General features: G+C 36.6%; 1 protein-coding gene and 1 long non-coding RNA gene across 2 annotated transcripts in view; one reads left to right on the forward strand and one right to left on the reverse strand.

Moving 5' to 3' along the window:
* Window positions 1-21,971, reverse strand: part of LOC144228656 (phospholipid-transporting ATPase ABCA3-like) — a 120,151-nt gene that overhangs the window by 45,608 nt on the left and 52,572 nt on the right. The window contains exons 11-15 of the mRNA XM_077760563.1: window positions 21,319-21,417; window positions 14,406-14,577; window positions 13,158-13,452; window positions 1,578-1,824; window positions 1,232-1,436 (exon numbers count right to left, since the gene is read on the reverse strand). Of these exons, the coding sequence (XP_077616689.1) occupies window positions 1,232-1,436; window positions 1,578-1,824; window positions 13,158-13,452; window positions 14,406-14,577; window positions 21,319-21,417 (1,018 nt within the window). The remainder of the gene's footprint in view (window positions 1-1,231; window positions 1,437-1,577; window positions 1,825-13,157; window positions 13,453-14,405; window positions 14,578-21,318; window positions 21,418-21,971) is intronic.
* LOC144228622 (uncharacterized) lies at window positions 14,730-21,150 on the forward strand. The gene is made up of 3 exons (XR_013334234.1): window positions 14,730-14,830; window positions 19,844-19,970; window positions 20,887-21,150. It is a non-coding gene; the product is annotated as an uncharacterized LOC144228622 (long non-coding RNA).

Raw genomic sequence — 21,971 nt, forward strand, 5'->3', positions numbered from 1 at the left:
AATTTGGAGTATGAAAGTGGTGGAGTGGGAGTGGGGGAGGGTGCTGGCGGTAAATAGTGACAGGAAGCCTGACTTAATTCACAATTCTAAACTGTGTACTGAACTGAGATACCACCTCATGCCAGTCAGAGTGGCTAAAATGAACAAATCAGGAGACTCTAGATGCTTGCGAGAATGTGGAGAAAAGGGCACCCTCCTACACTGTTGGTGGGAATGTAAGCTGGTGTAACCCCTCTGGAAAACAGTATGGAGGTTCCTCAAATAATTAACAATAGAACTCCCCTATGACCCATCACTAGCACTGCTAGGAATTTACTCAAGGGATACAGAAGTGCTGATCCATAGGGGCACATGTACCCCAATGTTCATAGCAGCACTCTCAACAATAGCCAAAACGTGGAAAGAACCTAAGTGTCCATCAACTGATGAATGGATCAAGAACATGTGGTATATTTATACAATGGAATACTACATGGCAATGAGAAAGAATGAAATCTGGCCATTTGTAGCAACATGGATGGAACTAGAGGGTGTTATGCTGAGCGAAATAAGTCAGGCAGAGAATGACAAATACCATATGTTTGCACATATAGGTGGATTAGGAGGAAGTTAACAGGGGACGAAGCGAGAGAAGAAGGGGAAAAATAGTTGGGGAGAGGGAGGGAGGCAAACCATGAGAAACTCTTGATTGCTGAGAACAAAATGAGGGCTGATGGGGGTGGGGAGAGAGGAAGGGGGGTGATGGGCATGGAGGAGGGCACTTGTGGGGATGAGCACTGGGTATTATATGTAAACCAAATTGACAAAGTTAAACTATAAAAAAAAAGAAAAGAAAAAAAAAGAAACTGTGTACTGCAGCCCCATTTTACCAGAGGGCTCTGCACTGGGAATTAGTGAGACGTGACTTATCTATATGAGTAGTGAGGGACAAGTGACAAATTATAGCCCTTATTTTTTTAGAGTAGTTTTTGGGCCAGGGAATAATGCCCAGCAATTACATGGGAAGCCAATTCAAGAGAAACTTTTCAAAGAAATATGTTTTCTCCAGTTGAAAAAATATGACGGAGAACATTTCCATAATGAGGTTTCCACAATGTATACTCTGGCATAATAAGCCAAAGTAGTTTCAAATTTCTTTGCAAGTTTCATTTTAGGAAACAAATAGTTGAATAGATATTTCCTATGGGTGACATAGGACAATAAGCCTTCATACAATGTCAGTAACACTCACCAGTAGTAAGCAGCAGAGAATGGAGAAGTAGATGAGATCCCACAGAAGAGCAGAGAGCCAGTAAGTAAGTACAGAGACCCCACTCACAAACTGGATGTGCTTTGCCTTCGTGGTTCTCTCAGTCACTGTCTGAAGGCAAAAGCTACCGACCACAAGTGCCATGCCAAAAGCCAAACATATTACAATTTGTAATCCATTTGTAGGTCTACAGAGAATGAAATAAATGATAGAAATTATGAATAATAAGTAGAAAGCAATGATTTCAGTAGCTATATTCAAATGTATATGGCCAGATAGCAAGGGCTATATTAAGGCTCAATTCCTATAAAAGGAAAGTCACACATACTTTACGTTGGAACCATGAAGAGCGACAGGTTGAGGCTTGTTGGAGACTTTGATTGAAGCATTGGGACCAGAAAGTGACATAAAAAGAATGTTGTCTAACACCGCCAGTGATATTGCAGCTGAATGGTATGCCTCATTATTGAACAAAATAGTAAATACTGTTTTGTTTTTCTCAACCTCAATGGAAACTGCAATAATGGAGAACTCGTGAAATCCTTTATTTTCCATTATATGTTTTGTTACCTTACCTAAAATGAAGAAAGAAATTGATCAGTGAGTCAACATCCAATAAATCACCTACTATTGATATTGAAGAGGAAAGACATTTTCCCCCCTTTTTTCTCTTCCAACCTCCCACAATGGCTATTTCAAATCTTTATGTTTCTCTTCAAGAATTCTACTTTATCACTAATCTCTACAATAATCTCACCATAGAGTCTACAACTTGAAAACACAGTGACTTTCAAAATTATTTTGGTTATTCTAGGTCATTTGCATTTTCATATACATTTTGGATTTCCTTGCCATTTCTGCAAAAAGTCTTGTGGTATTTTGATAAGAATTGCATTGAGTCGATAGATAACTTTGAAGAGACTTGCTATCCTAACAATATTCAGGCTTTCAATCTGTGACATGAAATATCTCTCCAAGTATCTAGAACTTAAATTCCCTTATATTTTATAATTTTCAGTGCACAAGTCCTGTACTTATTTTCTTAAATTTATTTTTAAGTATTTTATTGTTTTTGATACAATTATATGAGTTTTGGTAATTTGTGTTTTCTCCCCATAGGAATGGGGTAACTTCACCTAAGTCGAGAGTTAAAAAATTTCAGTCTGGGGCGCCTGGGTGGCTCAGTCGGCTGAGCAACCGACTTCGGCTCAGGTCATGATTTTACGGTTAGTGGGTTCGAGCCCTGTGTCGGGCTCTGTGGTGACAGCTAGCTCAGAGCCTGGAGCCTGCTTCAGATTCTGTGTGTGTCTCTCTCTCTGACCCTCCCCTGCTCACGCTGTCTCTCTCTCTCTCTCTCATAAATAAAACATTAAAAAAAATTTTTTAAAAATTTCAGTCTGAAAAACTCTGACTTTTTCATTGGAGTGTTTACTCCATTTACATTTACTGTAGTTATTGATATACTGATTCATATCTTCCATTTTTCTATTTCTTTTCTATGTCTTATCTCCTTTTTGTTCCTGTTTCCCTACTATTGCTACTTTATGTCAAACACACATATATATTTTTTACTATGCCAATTAAGTTCCTTTGTTGTTGCTGTTGTCGTACTGTTTTTATTTATTATTTTGAGAGAGAGAAGGCAAGTGGGGAAGAGGAAGAGAAAGGGGGAGAGAGAACCTCAAACAGGTTCTGCACTTTGATGCAGAACCTGATGTGGGGACTGAACTCACGAACCATGAGATCATAGCCTGAAGTCAGATGCCCAACCAACTGAGCCACTCAGGCACCCCAGTTTTACTGTTGTTTTTTTTTAAGTTTATTTTCTCAGTGGTTGCTCTAGGGATAGCAGTATGAATCCTAATTTAATTAGTTCAGATAAATACCAACATGTTCTGATAGTGTACAGAGATTTTGCTCCAATATCGTTCCCTTTCCTCCTCCCTTTACTGTGCTATTATCACAGTATAAAATACACTTTTATACATTATAAACCCTTTCACACATTATTGTAGCTATTTTTTGTCTGAAAAACTCTTTATTCCTACTTCAATTTATAACTATTTTTATGCAATTATATTTTAAATAATTTAGAAAAAAAGAGTTTATACACCTATACTATTTATATTTACCTAGGTAAATCTTAGCTAGTGCTCTTATTTCTTTGTATGGATCAGAGTTACTGTCTAGTGTTCTTTTATTACAGCCTGAAGAATTCCTTTATCACTTTATAGGGAATGTCTATTGGTGATGAACTCTCTTGGTCTTTATCTTGGAATGTCAGTATTTCTTCTTCATTTTGAGGGAGAAATGTACTGTTTATAATATTCTTGACTGACAATTCTTTCTTTCAGCACTTTTTTTATAATCCCACTTTCTTCTGGTTTCCATGTTTTCTGACAAAAGTCAGCTATTAATCTTATTGATAATTCCCTAATAAGTCATATCTCTCTTCTGCTTTCAAGATTTTTTCTTCTTCTTCTTCTCCTTCTTCTTCCTTCTTCTTCCTCCTTCTCCTTCTCCTTCTCCTTCTCCTTCTTCTTCTTCTTTAGACTGCACACCCAGTGTGGAGCCCAGTGCAGGGCCTGAACTCACAAACCTGAGATCAAGACCTGAATTGAGATCAAGAGTCAGACACTTAACCAACTGAACCACCCAGGCACTCTTTTTCTTTGACTTTCATTAGTTTGATTATGATGTGTCTAGGTATAAATATCTTTGAGTTAATCATATTTAACACTTATTGAGCTTGTATGTAAAGATTAAAATTTTTGTCAAATCTGAGAAGTTATCAGTCATTATCTCTTCAAATTATTTTTCTGCCCCTTTATCAGTCTCCTCACCTCTGGTACTCTCATTATGTATATGTTGGCATGCTTGCTGTTGTTCCATATATAGCAGAAATTCTGTTTTCCTCCCATTTTTCTTCTTTCTGTTTCACAGACTAGATGATCTTTACTGACCTACTTTCAATATAGCTGATTCATTCTTCTGGCAATTCCAATCTTTTGTTGTACCTCTCTGGTAAACTTTTAAGTTTAGTCATGTTTTTCTTTTCCTAAGTTTTTTATTTTTTAAGCTTTAGTTTTTAACTCCAGTTAGTTAACATACAGTGTAATATTGGTTTAAAATTTACAATAGTAAGTCAAAACTTCTGTACACCACCCAGTGCTAATCATGGTAAGTGTACTCCTTAAGCCCCATCACCTTATTAACCCATCCCCCATCCCCACCTCTCTAGTAACCATCATTTTGTTCTCTATAATTGAGAGTCTGCTTCTTAATTTGTCTCTTATTTTTTTTCCTTTTGTTTTATTTCTTCAGTTCCACATGAGTGAAATCATATGGTATTTGTCTTTTATTTCTTTTCATTGTCTGACTGCCATGGCTAGGATTTCCAGTACTATGTTGAATAAAAATGGTGAGAGTAGACATCATTGTTCCTGATCTCAGGGGGAAAGCTTTTAGTTTTCTCTTCTGACCATGATGTCAGCTGTGAATTTTTCATATATGGTCTTTATTATGTTGAGGAATGCTCTCTCTAAATTTAATTTGTTGAGGATTTTTATTATGAATGGATGTTGTACTTTGTCAAATGCTTTTTCTTCCCCTATTGAAATGATCATATGGTTCTTATCCTTTCTCCTGCTGATGTGATGTATCACATCGTTGATTTGTGAATATTAAACCACGCTTACAACCCAGAAATAAATCCTACTTGCTTGTGGTGAATAATTTTTTTTTACTATATTGTTGGATTTTATTTGCTAGTTGTTGAGGATTTTTGCATCTGTATTAATCAGTGATACTGGCCTGTGGTTCTCATTTTTAGTGGTGTCTTTATCTGGTTTTGGTAGCAGTATAACGTTGGGGTCATAAAATGAATTTGAAGTTTTCCTTCTTTTTCTAGCTTTTGGAATAGTTTGAGAGTAGGCATTAGCTTTTTTTTAATGTATGTGAATTGCTGTGGGATTTTTATTGGAAGAGGTAAAAGTACTTAGTAAGGTGGGCTAACAATTGGGCTGAATACCCCTCCCTCCCAAACATGTTCACTGTCCAAAACTTAAAATAATGAACTATGGAGAGAACAGTTGAGATCATGATTGAAGGTTATGGGAAGGAAACATGGAACATATGTCAGCAGTGAATAGACCAAGCCCACACTGAGAGGACCAGGAAACAGAGGTTGCACAAAGAATGTGAGCACACATCTCTGAATCATCCATGGATAAATGTGTATAAATATACACATTTGTGTTTCTTTTCATCTCTCCATTTTGCTCCATTCTTCTCATCACCATTCTAGTTTCTCTTTCCATAGGAGGGAAAAGAGAAGGGAGTTAAACAATCATCAAATTGTGACCAGACCCACAAGCATTAGGTTCTCAATTTTCTGAGCTAATACCGGACCCTTTTAAGTATTCACCTGAGCGCCTAAGAGTCCTTCTGCATTTGTTCTGGGATGTGCCATATGACTAGATTACTCATTACACTTCAGGTCAACTATGTTCTTTCAACTTACAGCCTCAAGATTGTCAAGTCAATTGAACTGGACCATTATATGGCATTGATAACCACCTACTACTTTAACAGATCTGGAGCTTCTGTTAGACATCATTGGCTTTTGTGTTGCCCCTCATGAAAGCTTCTAGGCTTTTGTGTTGTCCCTCATGAAAGCTGCTTTCCAAGTGTAATCATTGATGAGGTTTGTTCTAGCTGGATATTTTTCTCCTAGACTTTGAGCTCCAACTGTACACTTTTGACATGGTTGCTATGAAATTTGGCATTCTGTAGATGTCATCTGATGACTTCTGTAATAAAGCGTGAATGGCTTGGACATAGTCCCTTTTCTGAAAACACTCACGGTCTTTGTTCTTCTTTTCCAAAATCAGGTCAGTGTTTACATAGACCAGCTGATTTGCTCCTTACAGAGCTTCTCTGACTCTTGATAATTCTTGGGTACTTTTGGGGTTTAGTGATCTGTGTGACCAGAAATCATTTTTAATTTTCTATGTACAGCAAGCTTAGTGAGTGTTATTTCGCCAACAAGTCATGTATCCAGTTACACCTGTCAACTGTTGACTAGATTTGAGAAGTTCACAGCTAAAGATTTCTCTCACTGAACAAAATAAATTGATTAATTTCTCTTTCTGTTACTTCATTATTAATTTATATAAATACAACAGATTTCTGTACATTGATTTTGTATCCTGCGACTTTACTGACTGTGCATTAGATCTGTGCAGATTTGTGCAGTTTTCTTCTATAGTCTTTCAGGTTTTCTATATATAGTATCAAGTCATCTGCCAATAGTGAAAGTTTTACTCCTTTCTTACTGATTTGGATGGTTTTTATTTCTTTTTGTTGTCTGAATGCTGCAACTAGGACTTCCAGTACTATGTTGAATAAATGTAGTAAGAGCGGACATTCCTGTCTTGTTCCTGACCACAGAGATAAAGCTTCCCATTCTAACCCATTTAGGATGATGTTAACTGTGAGGTTTTCATAGATGACTTATATTGTGTTGAGATATGTTCTCTATAACCTTATTTTATCGAGGGTTTTTTTTTTTATCATGAATGACGTTGTACTTTGTCAAATGCTTTTTCTGCATCTACTGGAATGATCATATGGTTATCTTTTATTTGTGTGGTATATCACGTTGATTGATTTGCAAATATTGAACCACCCTTTGCAACCCAAGAATAAATCTAACCTGATTGTGGTGAATGATTTTGTAAATGTATTGTTGGATTCAGTTTGCTAGTATTTTGTGGATAATTGGCCTGTAGTTCTCTTTTTTCATGGTGTCTTCATCCAGTATTAGGGTAATGCTGGTCTTATAGGATGAGTTTGGAAATTTTCCTTCCTTTTCTATTTTTTGGAATAGTTTGAGAAGAATTGGTGTTAACTCTTCTTTAAATGTTTGGAAGAATTCCCCTGTGAAGTCTTCTGGTCCTGAACTTTTGTTTGTTGGGAGTTTTTGATTACTGATTCAATTTCTTTGTTGTTCACATTTTCTATTTCTTCCTGTTTCAATTTTGGTAATTTATATGTTTGTAGGAATTTATCCATTTCTTTTTTTTTATAGAGTTTTGTTTTTTTTTTTAATGTTTTATTTATTTTCAGGAGAGAGAGACAGCGTGAGCAGGGGAGGGTCAGAGAGAGAGGGAGTCACAGACTGAAACAGGCTCCAGGCTCTGCGCTGGCAGTCAGCACAGAGCCCGACGCGGGGCTCGAACCCACGAACTGCGAGATCATGACCTAAGCGAAAGTCGGACGCTCAACCGACTAAGCCACCCAGGCGCCCCGGAATTTATCCATTTCTTCCAGGTTGTCAAATTTGTTGGCATATAGTTTTTCATAGCATTCTCTTAAGGTTGTTAGTATTTCTGTGGTTTTGGTTGTTATTTCTCCTTTCTCTTTTGTGATTTTATTTGAGTAATCTCTCTGTTTTTCTTGATAAGTCTGGCTAGGGGTTTATTGATTTCATTAAAAACTTCAATGAACCAGCTCCTGGTTTTATTGATCTATTGTTTTTTTCTTTTAGCTTCTATATAATTTTTCTGTGGCAATCTTTATCATTTTTTTTCTTCTGCTGGTATTAGGCTTGATTTGTTATTTTTTTGCCACCTCCTTTAGGTGTAAGGTTAGATTGAGATTCTTCCTACTTCTTGAAGTAGGCCTGTATTGCTGTATATTTCCCACTTAGGATTGCTTTTGTTGCATCCCAAAGGTTTGGAACTATTGTGTTCTCATTTTGATTTGTTTCCATGTACTTTTAAATTTCTTCTTTAATTTCCTAGCTGACCCATTCATTGTATAGTAGCATGTTCTTTAACCTTCATGCATTTGTGGTCTTTCCAGATTTTTTTCTTGTGGTTGACTTCTAGATTCACAACATTGTGGTCAGAAAATATGCATGGTATAATTTCAGTCTTTTTATATTTATTGAGACCTGCTATTACCTGATATGTGATCTATTCTGGAGAATGTTCATATGCACTCATAAAGAGAGAGAGCAAGAGATAGGTGAGAGTAGGGGAGGAACAGAGAGGGAAAGAGACACAGAATCTGAAGCAGGCTCCAGGTACTGAGCTATGAGCACAAAGCCTGACGCTGGGCTTGAACTCATGAACTGTGAGATCATGACCTGAGACAAAGTCGGATGCTTAACGGAGCCATCCAGGTGCCCGACCTCCCTCCCCTTTTTTTTTAAAAATCAATTCTGACATCTTATGTCTTTGATTGGAGCATCTAATACATTTATAATTAAATAAATTATTGACAGATACCTATTTATTGTCATTTTATTACCTGTTTTGTCATTGTTTCTGAAGATTTGCTCTGATCCCTTGTCTTTGTCACTTTTAGTCTCTCCTTTTCATTCAAAGAGTCCCCTTTAATATTTCTCATAGAGCTGGTTGAGTGGTTAACAGCTCTTTTAGTTTTTGTTTGTCTCTCTTTCTTTTCTGAATGATGGCCTTGCTGGATATAGTTTCTTGACCACAGATTTTTCCCTATCAGCACTTTGAATATATCAGGGCACTCCCTTCTGGACTGCAAAGTTTCTGTTGAAAAAATCTTCTGCTATCCTTATGGGTTTTCCTTTTTCAGTTAACGAGTTCCTTTGTCTTTCTGCTTTTAGGTTCCTTAATCACTATATTTTGTAAATTTAATTACAACATGCCTTGGTGTGGGTCTGCTTTTGTTGATTTTGTTGAAGTTTTTTGTGTCTCCTGGATCTGGATATCTGTTTTCTTCCCCAGATTAATGAAATTTTTAGCTATTATTTACTCAAATAAATTTTCTGCCCCCTTTTCTCTCCCTCTTCTAGGACTCCTATAATGTGAATGCTATTACATTTGATGGAGTCATTGAGTTCTCTGTCTATTCTTGTGTTGCATAATTACTTTTTCTCTTTTTTGTTCAGCTTGATTACTATTACTGTGTCTTCTAGGTCACTAAGTCATTCCTCTATTCTTCCATCCTGTTGTTCATTCCATCAAGCATGTTTCTGATTTCATTTCTTTTGCCTTTATCTCTGCTGTTACTCCTTATCTCTGTGATAAGAGTCTCACTCATATTTTCCACCCTTCTCAAGTCCAGTGAGCATCCTTATGATCACTGCTTTAAACTCTTTATCAGTCATGTTACTTATATCTGTTTCCCTTAGATCTCTGGCTGTGGCCTTGTCCTGTTCTTTTACTTGGGATAAATTTCTGTCCCTTCATTTTGTCTACCTCTCAGTGTCTATTTCTCTGTCTTAAGAAAGTCATCTGTGTCTTCTGCTCTTGAAAATAGTCACTTTATGAAGAAGAGGTCCTGGAGTGCCTTGCAGTGTAGTGTCTCCTGTTCAGCAGAACCTGGCACTTTATGAGAGTGTCCTGTGTTGCTTACCCCTGTTCTGTATGAGTCACTTTTCCTTTCAGTGCAACTGTCTGCACAGACTTTCTGCATGTTGTGGGTTGTGTCTGCTCTCTGTGGTGTTAGTGGGACCCAGGTAGGCCAGCTCTGAGGGAGTATGCTAGCTGGAGAACTTGAGAGCAAAGCAACAGCAAAAGTCTATGTAGCCCCTGACTCTCTCAGGTGGCTCTGTGTTTATGCTGGGGTGTAAGGGTAAAAACAGTGCTTGTCAGCTTCTTCATTTTTGAAGTCCTTAAACACATTCCACAGTCAGCGTTTACTGTCTCCCATTTGCCCCCAGCATTGTATAAACTGACATATTTATGTTGCCTTGCCATGTAGGCTTCTGTCTTTAAGGACTGTGACTGAGCTATCACACACCATTCTGGCTCACCCAGTGCTTAGTCAACATACTTTTAAAGCTCTGGGCTCCAAGTACCACTGGTTTTGTAAACTCATGGAATTCAGCCCCTATGGTTTTTAAAGGCAAATATTTAAATTGGCCTTTAGACTAGACATTAGATTAGTTTTCCCTGTGTGAGGGCCCCTTTCTCTGACTTTTCTACTCTTACAGCTCCCTCCCTGTTGCAGGCAGGTTCCCTCTGCTGTTCTGACCTTCCTAACCTTTCAGATGCAGCTTCTCTATATTTAGTTGTGGTTTGTTCTGCCAGTCTTTAGATTGCTCTCTTGTTTGTTGACTTAGATGTGGATAGTGTCTAGTTGAAAATGTGGGACAGAGTCCTACTCTATTTTCCTTCCACTTATTTTTCTCTCAGTCATGCTTTTCAACTACAAAATCTCCATTTATTTTTTAAAAATGATTTGTTTCTTGGCGCACCTGGATAGCTCAGTTGGTTAAGTGTCTGACTCTTGATTTCAGCTCAGGTCATGATCTCACAATTTGAGAGATTAATCCCCACATCTGCACTGACAGCATGGAGCCTGCTTGGAATTCTCTCTCTCCCTTCCCCACCCCTTCCTCTCTCCCTCTCTCTCAAAATAAATAAAATAAATAAACTTTAAAAAATGATTTGTTTCTTGATTAATATTCTCTTTATGGAGACATAGTTACTATAATTGAATTCTTTAAACAAATTTCCTTTAGTACTTTGAAAATATTTGTGACAGCTGATTTAAAGTCTTTGTGTACTAAGTTTAATATCTGGCTTCACTCAAGGACAACTACCGGCTTTTTCTTCTCCCTGTATACAGGTCATATGATTGTTTCTTCCTGTATTAATTTTCTGGGGCAGCCATGAGAAAGTACCACAGTATGGGTGGCTTAAATAACACATTTTTTCCCCCATAGTTCTAGAGGCTAGAAGTCCAAGTCAACATGTCAGCAAGGTTATTTTCTCCTGAAACCTTTTTCTCCTTGGTTTGTAATTGAGGGGCAGAGAGAGAGGGAGAGAGAGAATCCCAAACAGGCTCCATGCTGTCAGCACAGCCGGATGCAGGGCTCAATCATGACCTGAGCTGAAATCTAGAGTTGGAGGCTTAACTAATTTAGTCACCCAGGTACCCCCTAATCTTTTCTTTTCTTTTTTTTTTTTTTTTTCACAAATAGTTTATTGTCAAATTAGTTTCCACATAACACCCCCTAATCTTTTCTGATAAGGATATCAGTCAGACTGGATTAGGGCCTACCCTAATGACCTAAGTAAATTTAACTTAATTATTTCCTTAAAGAACCTGTATCCAAATATAGACACAATCTGAGGCACTTGGGGGTAGGACTTCAATTTATGAATTCCGAAGGGACACAATTCAGCCCTAATTCCCTTTCTGTTATTGCTGTTGTTGTGGAAACTGGACATGTTAACAACTCTGGTACCTGAACTCCCCTCCCCATCCCTTGTTTGCTGTTCCTGTCTTTTTTTTTCCTCCTTAACTTGTCACTGTTCATTTGGTTAGTGACTTATGTGGACTAATTCTGTAGATTCTGTATCCTTTACCATGTGCAGCCACTTGTTTCTTTGACAGGCTTAAAAAGAATCTGGCTTTTATTTTTAAAACTGTATCTTAGAAATCATTCCTGGGTCAGTATACTTTAGTAATCTGCTAAAAGATTTTTTTAAATGCCTAGAGCTAGTAAGTATTCCATTCTTTGTCAAAAGGATCTGTGTATGAAGGCACACCTTCAAATTTAAGACAGTTTACAGGTCGGCCTCAACTTCTAATTTCTTGCTTGACAGGGTCTCAACATCAACTAAAGGTTTCTGACTGGAGTCTTCTTCCCTACTATTCTGAGCCTTTAATATCCTCAGGAATGTCAGAATTTTTCAAAGTTCACTTTTATCTAGCTCTCTAGGTATTCCCTCAAAATTAATTTCTGGTTAGGCTCTTACTTGGCACAGCTGAAATCACAGTCTTAGCCAAATGTGATGATGTTACCAGCAGACTACAATTGTTTTTATTCATGCCCTAGGGATAGGGCTTTTTCCAGAAAGCTAAGCCCTGATTCAAATCCAATAGCAATAATCACCTGGGTATGGAGTTTTTTTCAGGGACCTGCTATTTTAGTCAAAGTATTGATAGTGCTCTAGGAATGGGGCTTTTAACACAGCTCTAAATGGATCAGTTCTTTCAATCAACTCAAGGCTTTTCATAGCTACCATGATCTGAAGAGGGAGTGTGACAGGAATAATTCTAAGTTAAAATGCCACGGACCTTTACTACTGTTTTTATAGAGGTTTGGTATGCTTTTTTTCTTCTTTGTTTCTTTGTTTCTTTCTTTTGTTTTTTTGGATACACTCCTTTTAAGTTTGTTCTATGCTTTTGGTTAATTTCCAGTGTTCTTATTGGCTGATTTAAAGAAATTGTTTTCCAAGTATTTTTGTTGCTTTTGTGGGAAAAGAAGTTCATTTCATATGAAATAATTAAAATTTTCCATTTTACTAAGTTTTGGAGTAATTTGCTACATAGGAATAGTTAACAAATAAGCCACACAAAAGGGTTGCTTTTACTATTAAGAAAGATAATATAGAGTGTTTATTATGGTTTTTACCGAAGGGAAGCATTGAACAAACTAAGTATAATCATTTATACTACCTTTAAGAAATTAGTTCTGAGGAGCCAGTCTTTTAAATCTTCAGCCACCTGTTTTTAAAAGATGAATACAGTAGCCTGAAGGACAACCTTCAGATGTTGAAATCAACATTTCACCTTGAGAGCTTAGAGAAACATTTCTGTTATTTTGGTCAGAATAAAAATTCAGTACTAAATTTCACAGGAATATAGTATTTTGGCTGTTTTACTCATCCTCTTAAAGTATCTGAAAGACAACCTACAGCCAAAAATGCCTCCGTTAATTATTAACTTTTGTGGCCAGTTGTCTTGAAGTATACTTTTTTTTTTTGCATCTGATTTAGCTGCCTCTAAGATACCAGTAATTAGGAAAAGAAAGAAATGGCTAGCTAAATATCAACTAATTAAGTCCCTTCTTTGTAACTAACACAAATAGGTCTTCATATAGTAGCACTTTTTTTCCTATGGGTCTTACCTTGCACTTCCCGAAGTTCTTGATTCTTACGTTTTAGAAAAATCTCAAGATTATTTATGAGATTCAGAGCCAAATCAGAATTCCCTGAAATTGAGTAAGGCACAATTGTTCGACCATACTGACTCAAATCCAATTCTCTGGCAGGCAGGTCATAATGTGGGTTTACAGTTATTAATTGGTATGTAGTTAAAACCAAAATTACGGATATATGTAACAGTATCAACTTCCAATTTCGCCAAGTGAATAGTGCTCTCTTTATAAACATGGAATGAAATTGCTGGAGGTAAAGTGAAAACTAAAAAGAGTAAAGAAACATAGCATTACAATGGGTGGTGACCCAAGCAGGAAATTCATAGCGAAATCCATTAATACAAATGATTAAAATTTTTATCACACTAGATATACCTAATATATACATCCTAGAAGCCAAGAAAATTAGGTGGCATAAAATTTTATTTGTGTAAGGTATTAAGGAAAAGGATTAATATCTGTTTTCTGATCTAACTACATTGAATATCTTATCAAGATTTTATTTATTAATATGTTTTCAGTCTTTCTGATCAGAAAAAAATTATATTTCTTTTACTTAATATTAAACCATAATGTATTTGTCCATTTTAAAGGGAAATATCCCCATAAAATTTGTATATAACTATTATGCTTTGCTAGGTTTTGATATACAAACTATGGAATATAGTGAGAAAGTGCTTCTAATCTGGTTAGCCAATATCTTCTGATTACAACAGTCATCAGAACTTTTGGATCTTGTCTTGGAACTGAACAAAAGAGAATTTATGAGAAAAATAAATGAGAACTTTTCAAAGTGATTCAGAGAATTGACAATGGTGAATGGAGCAGCTCTGCCCTTGCCCAGAAATAAATGGGGTTAGGAGTGCCTGGGTGTGTCAGTCAGTTAAGCGTCCAACTTCAGCTCAGGTCATGATCTCATGGTTCGTGGGTTCGAACCCCATGAAGGGCTCTGTGCTGACAGCTCAGAGCCTGGAGCCTGCTTCAGATTCTGTGTCTCTGTCTCTCTCTGCCCCTCCTCTGCTCTCTCTCTCTCTCTCAAAAATAAATAAAACATAATTTTTTTTTTTTTTAAAAATACAGAAATGGGGTTGTGATACAAACTGGCCCATATCTGGCTGGATCTTCTATGTCTTTATTATTATTTGTCTATTAAACAAAGTGTACACATAATACCCAAGCCAAATACACTAGGTTTACATTCTTAGTGAATTTGCTTACCCCAGTATTAAATTTAATGTTATCAATTTCATTTAATCTAGAAAAAAGAGGTCTCTCATGGTATCTGGAAATATTCATATTCCACTTCATGTCTTGTCTTACATTCTGGCCCTTCAAGGAAGGAAAGTGGGTAGCCCGAACATCCATTTGGGAATTTGCCAGGCTGTTGACCCTACAAGCACACATAAATAACAAAAAGCACAAAATATTTCATTTTCCATATAGCCTCAATTTATTTAATTTAGGGAATGTCAAATAAGGTTCCAAATTTGGAACACTCCTTGATCTCTGTCACTCATTATGAGGTATACTGTATAGAGGCAGCATGGTAGCAGTGGCTCCCAATAAACCAAAGGGCTGCTGCAAAACCACAGCAAAGTTTCTACCATTCTGAGACAACATGAGAAAAACAACTACAATATATTGTAAGTTTCATAAGCTGAACTTATTTAACTTAAAACTTACCTTTAATCAAAGATTATAACTCTCCTTTGGGGGTTAAAATATTCTTTGTTTTGTGAAATGATGGGGACATTCACAGAACAGAGTTTTCATTTTTAAGTCCTTACATTTCCTACTACTGCCTATGTTTAAAACTGGCTCCTTGTCTGTGGATACTTGAAAGAGATGAAGAGATATATAGGAGAGACAGGGAAGATTGATTAATTACATGAGTCAAAATGGTAAAAACCTTAATAGAAAATATATGATTTGAAAGGTATATTTTTCTAAGTCACATATTTATCAAAATCTTTAAAATACCTTCCTGCTAGTATTTGTATGAAACAGAACAATAATAAATTCTGAACTCTGACAATTAAAAGCAGTGAGGAGACTGATGGATTCTGTACCTTAAAAAACCATATATTGTATTTAATAATATAGTTAAAAAATCTGCTTTAAAATATTTTTGTAGCATGGTTTTGTTTGATTCTAAAAATTTGAGGACTACTGTGTTTTAAAAAAATTCTTTTAAATGTTTACTTATCTTTGAGAGAGAGACAGAATGTGAGCAGGGAAGGACAGAGAGAGGGAGACACAGAATCCAAAGCAGGCTCCAGGCTCTGAGCTGTCAGCACAGACCCTGATGCAGGGCTCAAACCCACAAGCAGCAAGATTGTGACTTCAGCTGAAATCAGACACCCAACTGACTGAGCCACCCAGGCACCCCAGGACTACTGTACTTTTAAAATAGAATCATTAAATATTTTTTCTGTCATCTTCCTTAAGTTTTTGGCCCTCATATTTTATTCATTGGTATATATTTCCATTAGGAAAACATTAGAGAATATAAATAAGTGGAAGGCAAAATATTCCTACTACATAGGGATAACAATGATATTTTCCACATATCTGTATAAAAAGACACAAACATATATATACCCTCTTAAAAGGAGCAAATGGATTATATTCAGTCCATTTTTTTGAAGAGTTCTTTTTTAAAAAATGCTTTTTTATTTTTGAGAGAGAGAGCATGAGCAGAGGTGGGGCAGAGGATCCAAAGCAGGCTTGGTGCTGACAGCAGACCCAATGCGGGGCTGGAACTCATGACCTGTGAGATCATGACCTGAGTCCAAGTCAGACACTCAACCAATTGAGCCATCCAGGCACCCCCCCATTTGTTTTATTTTATTTTCCAGCTTTAGTGAAGTATGATTGACAAATAAAAATTATATAAGTTTAATGTAGAGCCCAAACGTCTATCAACTGATGAATGGACTAAGAAGATGTATATATAAACAATGGAATATTACTTGATGATGAAAAAGAATGAAATCTTGCCATTTGCAACATTGTGGATGAAACTGGAGGGTATTATGCTAAGCAAAATAAATCAGAGAAAGACAGATATGGTATGATTTCACTCATGTGTGTAATTTGAGAAACTGTTAACAGAAGACCATAGGGGAAGGGAAGGGAAAATAAGACAAAAAGAGAGAGGTAGGCAAACCAGAAGAGACTCTTAAATACAGAGAACAAACTGAAGATTGATGGAGGTAGGGACTTGGGAGTGGGAAAATGGGTGATGGGCATTGAGGAGGGCACTTGTTGGGATGGGCAATGGGTGTTGTATGTAAGTGATGAATCACAGGAATCTAGTCCTGAAGCCAAGACTACACTGTATGTTAGCTAACTGGACAATAAAAAAAATAAAAAATAAAAAGAAATGACTTGATTAAAAAATGGGCAAAGGAGAGAGGGTTCAGGAAGATGGCAGAGTAGGAGGATCTTGAGCTTACCTCATGGCACGGACACACCAAAATAACAGCTACATCTGTGCAACTAACCATGAAAATGGCCTGAAGATGGGCAGAAGAGACCTTACACAGCTAATCATAGTGAAGAGGCCACATTGAAAAGGGTAGGAGGGGCAGAGACACTGTAGGGAAGCAAACCCCTTGAGGAACTAACCACAAACAGGAGGGACGCCAGAAGCATGGAAAAGCAAGAGGATCAGATCCCACACCAGTCACCCCAAACACTGAGGGTCTGGGAAGATGAGTCCCTATAACATTTAGTTTTGAAAACCAGTGAGGGTTAACATTAGGAGCTTTGAAAATGGGTGGGGCTTAACTCTAGGTAATTTGGCTTTGGGAGAATAGGAGAGCAAAAGGAAACTGAATCCTTAGCCTAAAAGAGCCAGCATAATAAATATTGTAGCAGAGAAACTAACTGCAGACAGCTGGCCTGACTGCTGATCTGGCACACCTAAAAGCCCACTGTGGCTGCAGACAAGCCCATCAACAGCATAGAGACCAAACCCTGCCCAGTGTGCCAACAGCAAGTGAAGCAGGTCATTGCAGCAGAATGGACTGAAGGCAAAGGTGGCTTAGCCACAGCAATAGGGCACATGCAGCCTATACAGGAGACCTATGGCATGCCTGGTTCTAGAGACCAGGAAACATGGAACTACAGGACACCATAGGAGTTTTTATATACAAAGGCACTTCTTTCAAAAGTAGATATATCTGATATCCCTAATACACAGAAACAAACACAGACAAAACACAGAGAGTTAGAAAAAATGAGAATACAGAGGAATATGCCTCAAATGAAAGAAAAGATGAAATCACAGCAAAAGAGCTACATGAAATGGAGATAAGCAATATGCCTAATAAAAAATAAAAAAAAATAAAAAATTCAAAGTAATGGTCATAAAAATACTCACTGCATTGCAAAAAGAGTTGATGAACTCAGTGAGAAATTCAACAGAGAGAGAAATATAAAAAAGAACCAGTGAGAGATGAAGAATTCAATAACGGAAATAAAAAATACACTAGAGGGAATCAATAGCAGATTAGAGGAATCAGAAGAATGAATCAGTGAGATGTAAGAGAGGGTCTTAGAATGCAACTGAGCTGAACAGCAAGAAGAAAAATATAAATAAAACAAAACATGAGAGTAAGTTAAGCAAACTCTGGTGACAACATCAAGCATAATAATATTCATATCATAGGCATCCCAGAAGAAAAAGCGAAAGAGAGAAATAATAACTGAAAACTTCCCTAATCTGGGGAAGGAAATAGCTGGATCCATGAGGTACAGAGAGCCCCTAACAAATCAGAAAGAAGAGCAAAACTGGTGGTACCATAATCCCCAGATTTCAAGATATTATAAAAAGCTGTAGTAATATGGATAGTACAATATTGGCACAAAAATAGACATATAGTTCAATGTAACAAAATAGAAAGCCCAGGGAGGAGGGCACTTGCAGGGATGAGCACTGGGTGTTATATGGAAACCAACTTGACAATAAACTATTTGTAAAAAAAAAAAAAAAAAATTATTCAGAAAAAAAAGCACCCAGGCACATCATAATTAAAATGGCAAAAAGTAATGTCAAGACAGAATTTTAAAAGCAGCAAGAGAAATGAAAACAGTTATATATAAGGGGAACCCTATAAGGCTATGAGCTGATTTTTCAGGAGAAACTTGCAGGCCAGAAGGGAGTGGCATGATATATTCAAAGCACTGGAAGAAAAAAAACCCTGCAACCAAGAATATTCTACCTAACAAGCTTATAAATCAGAATAAAAGGATAGATAAAAAGCATACCAGATAAACAAAGGTTAAAGTAGTTCATCACCACTAAATCAGCCTTAGAAGAAATGTTAAAGAGAATTCCTTGAGTGGAAAGAAAAGGCTAAAAGAAAATTATGAAAGGAAAAAAATTTCATAGGTAAAAGCAAATATATAATATAGGTAGTATATTACTCACTTTATAAGTATGGAGGTTGAACCACAAAAGTAGTAATCAATTGTATCTACAAAAATCAGTCCAAGAGATATACAAAATATAAAGATGTAAAATATGACATTGTATATGTAAAGACATAGAGGGGAGAATAAAAATTAGTGCTTTTGGAATATGTGCAAACTTATACAACTATCAAATTAATATAGACTGCTATCCACAAATATTATATATGAATGTAACAGTAACTACAAATCAAAACCTATTCTAGATACACAAAAAATAGAGAGAGTGGAATCCAAACACAATGCTAAAGAAAGCTATGAAACCATAAAGGAAGAGAACAAGAAGACAGGAGAACTACAAAAACAACCAAAAAACAAAGAACAAAATGGCAATAAAAACATACTTATAAACAAATAATTACTTTAAATTAAATAGACTAAATGCCCCAGTCAAAAGACAAAGGGTGATTGAATAGATAAAAAACCTAAACCCATCCATATATAGCCTATATGAGATTCACTTCAGACCTAAAACACATACAGACTGAAAGTGAAGGGCTAGCAAAACATATCCCATGCAAACGGAAGCAAAAAAAAAAATAAATAAATAAAAAAAAAACCCATCAGAATATCAATACTTATATCAGCCATTATAGACTTTGAAACAGACCGTAGCAAAAGATAAAAAAAGAGCACTACATAATGATAAAGGGAAACGTTGAACAAGTGAATAAATATCTATGCACAAAATACCAACAGCAGTTTTCACAAAACTAGGACAAGTAATCCTAAAGTTTGTATGGAACCACAAAAGATCCCAGATAGCCAAAGTAATCTTGAGAAAGAAAAGCAAAGCTGGAGATATCACAATTGCAGGTTTCAAGATATACTAAACAACTGTAGTGATATGGATAGTATAGTATTGGCACAAAAACAGACAAATAGTTCAGTGGAACACACTACAAAGCCCAGAAATAAACTAACCTTCATATAATCAATTCATCTATGACAAAGGAGGCAAGAATCTACAATGGGAAAAGACAGTCTCTTGAATAAAAGGTGTTGGGAAAACTGGACAGCTACATGTAAAAGAATAAAACTGGACTACTTTCCTACACCATACACAAAAATAAACTCAAAATGCATTAAAGACCTACACGTAAGACCTAAAACCATAAAAGTGCTAGAAGAAAATACAGGCAGTAATCTGACATTGGTCTTTAAAACATTTTTTCTAGATATGGCTCCTCTGGCAAGGGAAACAAAGCAAAAATAAACTACTGGGACTAAACCAAAATAAAAAGCTTTTGCACAGGAAAGGAAACCATCAACACAACAAAAAGGCAACCTACTGAATGAGAGAAGGTATTTGCAAATGGTATATCTGATAAGGGTTTAATATCCAGAATATGTAAAGAACTTCCACAACTCAACACCAAGAAAATAAAATAATCCTATTAAAAATTGGCAGAAGCCCTGCATAGAGAGACAACCTTGATACCAATGTGTAGGGTCTAAGGTTTTAACTTGTAATTCCCAGTGGCAGGTAGAGCAACTGTTATGCAGATAATCACTTAAATATTATTCATTTCATTCATTTATTCATCCAGGAAAATTTTTGAGTATCTATTTTGGGACACTGTTTGTGGCCCCAAGTACAGTCAGTGAACAAAACATACTTGGCTCCTGGCTTGTTCTAGCTGTAGTCACAAAGCAACTTTTTCATAATTTTGCTCCCTGTGTAGCTTGCCTAGAGACAGACAAAAGACAATTTGATTGAATAGCCAAGAGGCAATTTCTCACTATAAATTATTACAATTTATTTATCATAAATTAAGTGGCATACACACACACACACACGCACACACACACACACACACACACTAGTCTTCTGTGAACCTAATTCATGTGAATGAGATGAGAAACTGACAATATTAAAACACTGAGTCTTAGAGAATGCAGTCTAGACCTAGCTCTGTCATAACCTTAATCAGAAAAAGGACATTTTATGAAATCTTTTGAAAGTTAACCAGCTTATTTTGCTTTGTGACAGCCTGAACCCCCTGAGAATTTTCATTCTGAACATTTTTGCAGTGTAAGAACCAAACCACAGGTGAATTATATAAGTTACTAAAACAGGGTTGGGTCAAAATTTTAAACTAATTTCTAGTACAGACTTCAAGTTAGAACTTTTCCTACAATGACATGGATAGTCTTTCTTCTTCTTGACTAACTCTTTTTATCTTTTAAAAATTTTTTTTAATGTTTTATTTATTTCTAGGAGAGAGAGAGACAGCGTGAGCAAGGGAGGGTCAAAGAGAGAGGGAGTCACAGACTCTGAAACAGGCTCCAGGCTCTGAGCTGGCAGTCAGCACGGAGCCCGACGCAGGGCTTGAACCCACGAACCGCGAGATCATGACCTAAGCGAAAGTCAGACGCTTAACCGACTAAGCCACCCAGGCACCCCTCTTCTTGACTAACTCTTAAAGTATCTACCACAGAGAGACACATGCATCAAGGCTCAAGCCCCAAGTCTTTACATATTCTCGGCTGAATGTATGGAAATATATTAGCATAAAATATGAACATATTTGAAAAAATTCATAACTGTGATTACTTCATTCCAATACAAAGAGGGTGGGGTTTGTGCTCAAACTGATGTAGCACTTTAGGGGTGAAGGACTTTTTTTTTTAAAAGGTCATTATTACCCACTTAAGAAAGACTTCTTCCATGGTAGTGATTGAGGCACCAAAGCTGGCAATGCCCAGTTCTTGCTGTTTCTCTTCCAGATCATTAAACAGAGCTTCAAACCTGAAAGGAGAGGAAGAGGAAAAGAAAGAACTAGCACTGGTCTAGATAAATTTTCTTTTTTGTTGTTCATTTTATTTTCTAGAAAATGGAATTTCAAAAAAATGTGAACACTTTCATTTAATATGTAATTTTATTTCCAACTATGTTCTTCTTCTATTGTTTTCTTAAAAGCTTTTTATTGTGGTAAAATATATGAAACATTACATTTACTATTTCATCATTTTAAGTGTACAATTTGAGTAGCATTAAGCACATTTGCAACCATCACCACCATCCATTTCCAGAACTATTTTATTTATTTATTTACAACAATTTTGTAAACATTTATTATTTACTATTGAGGGAGAGGTGAGGGAGGGAGGGGGGGGAGGGATAGGGGCAGAGACAGAGGGTGATAAAGAATCTGAAGCAGGCTCCAGGCTCCAAGCTGTCAGCGAAGAGCCGGACATGGAGCTCAAATTCATGAACCATGAGATCATGACCTGAGCTGAAGGTGGATGCTTAACCAACTGAAGCACCCAGGTGCACCCATTTCCAGAACTATTTTATGGTCT

This window comes from Crocuta crocuta, unplaced genomic scaffold (assembly GCF_008692635.1).
Source record: "Crocuta crocuta isolate KB4526 unplaced genomic scaffold, BGI_CrCroc_1.0 scaffold73, whole genome shotgun sequence".
Lineage (NCBI taxonomy): Eukaryota > Metazoa > Chordata > Mammalia > Carnivora > Hyaenidae > Crocuta > Crocuta crocuta.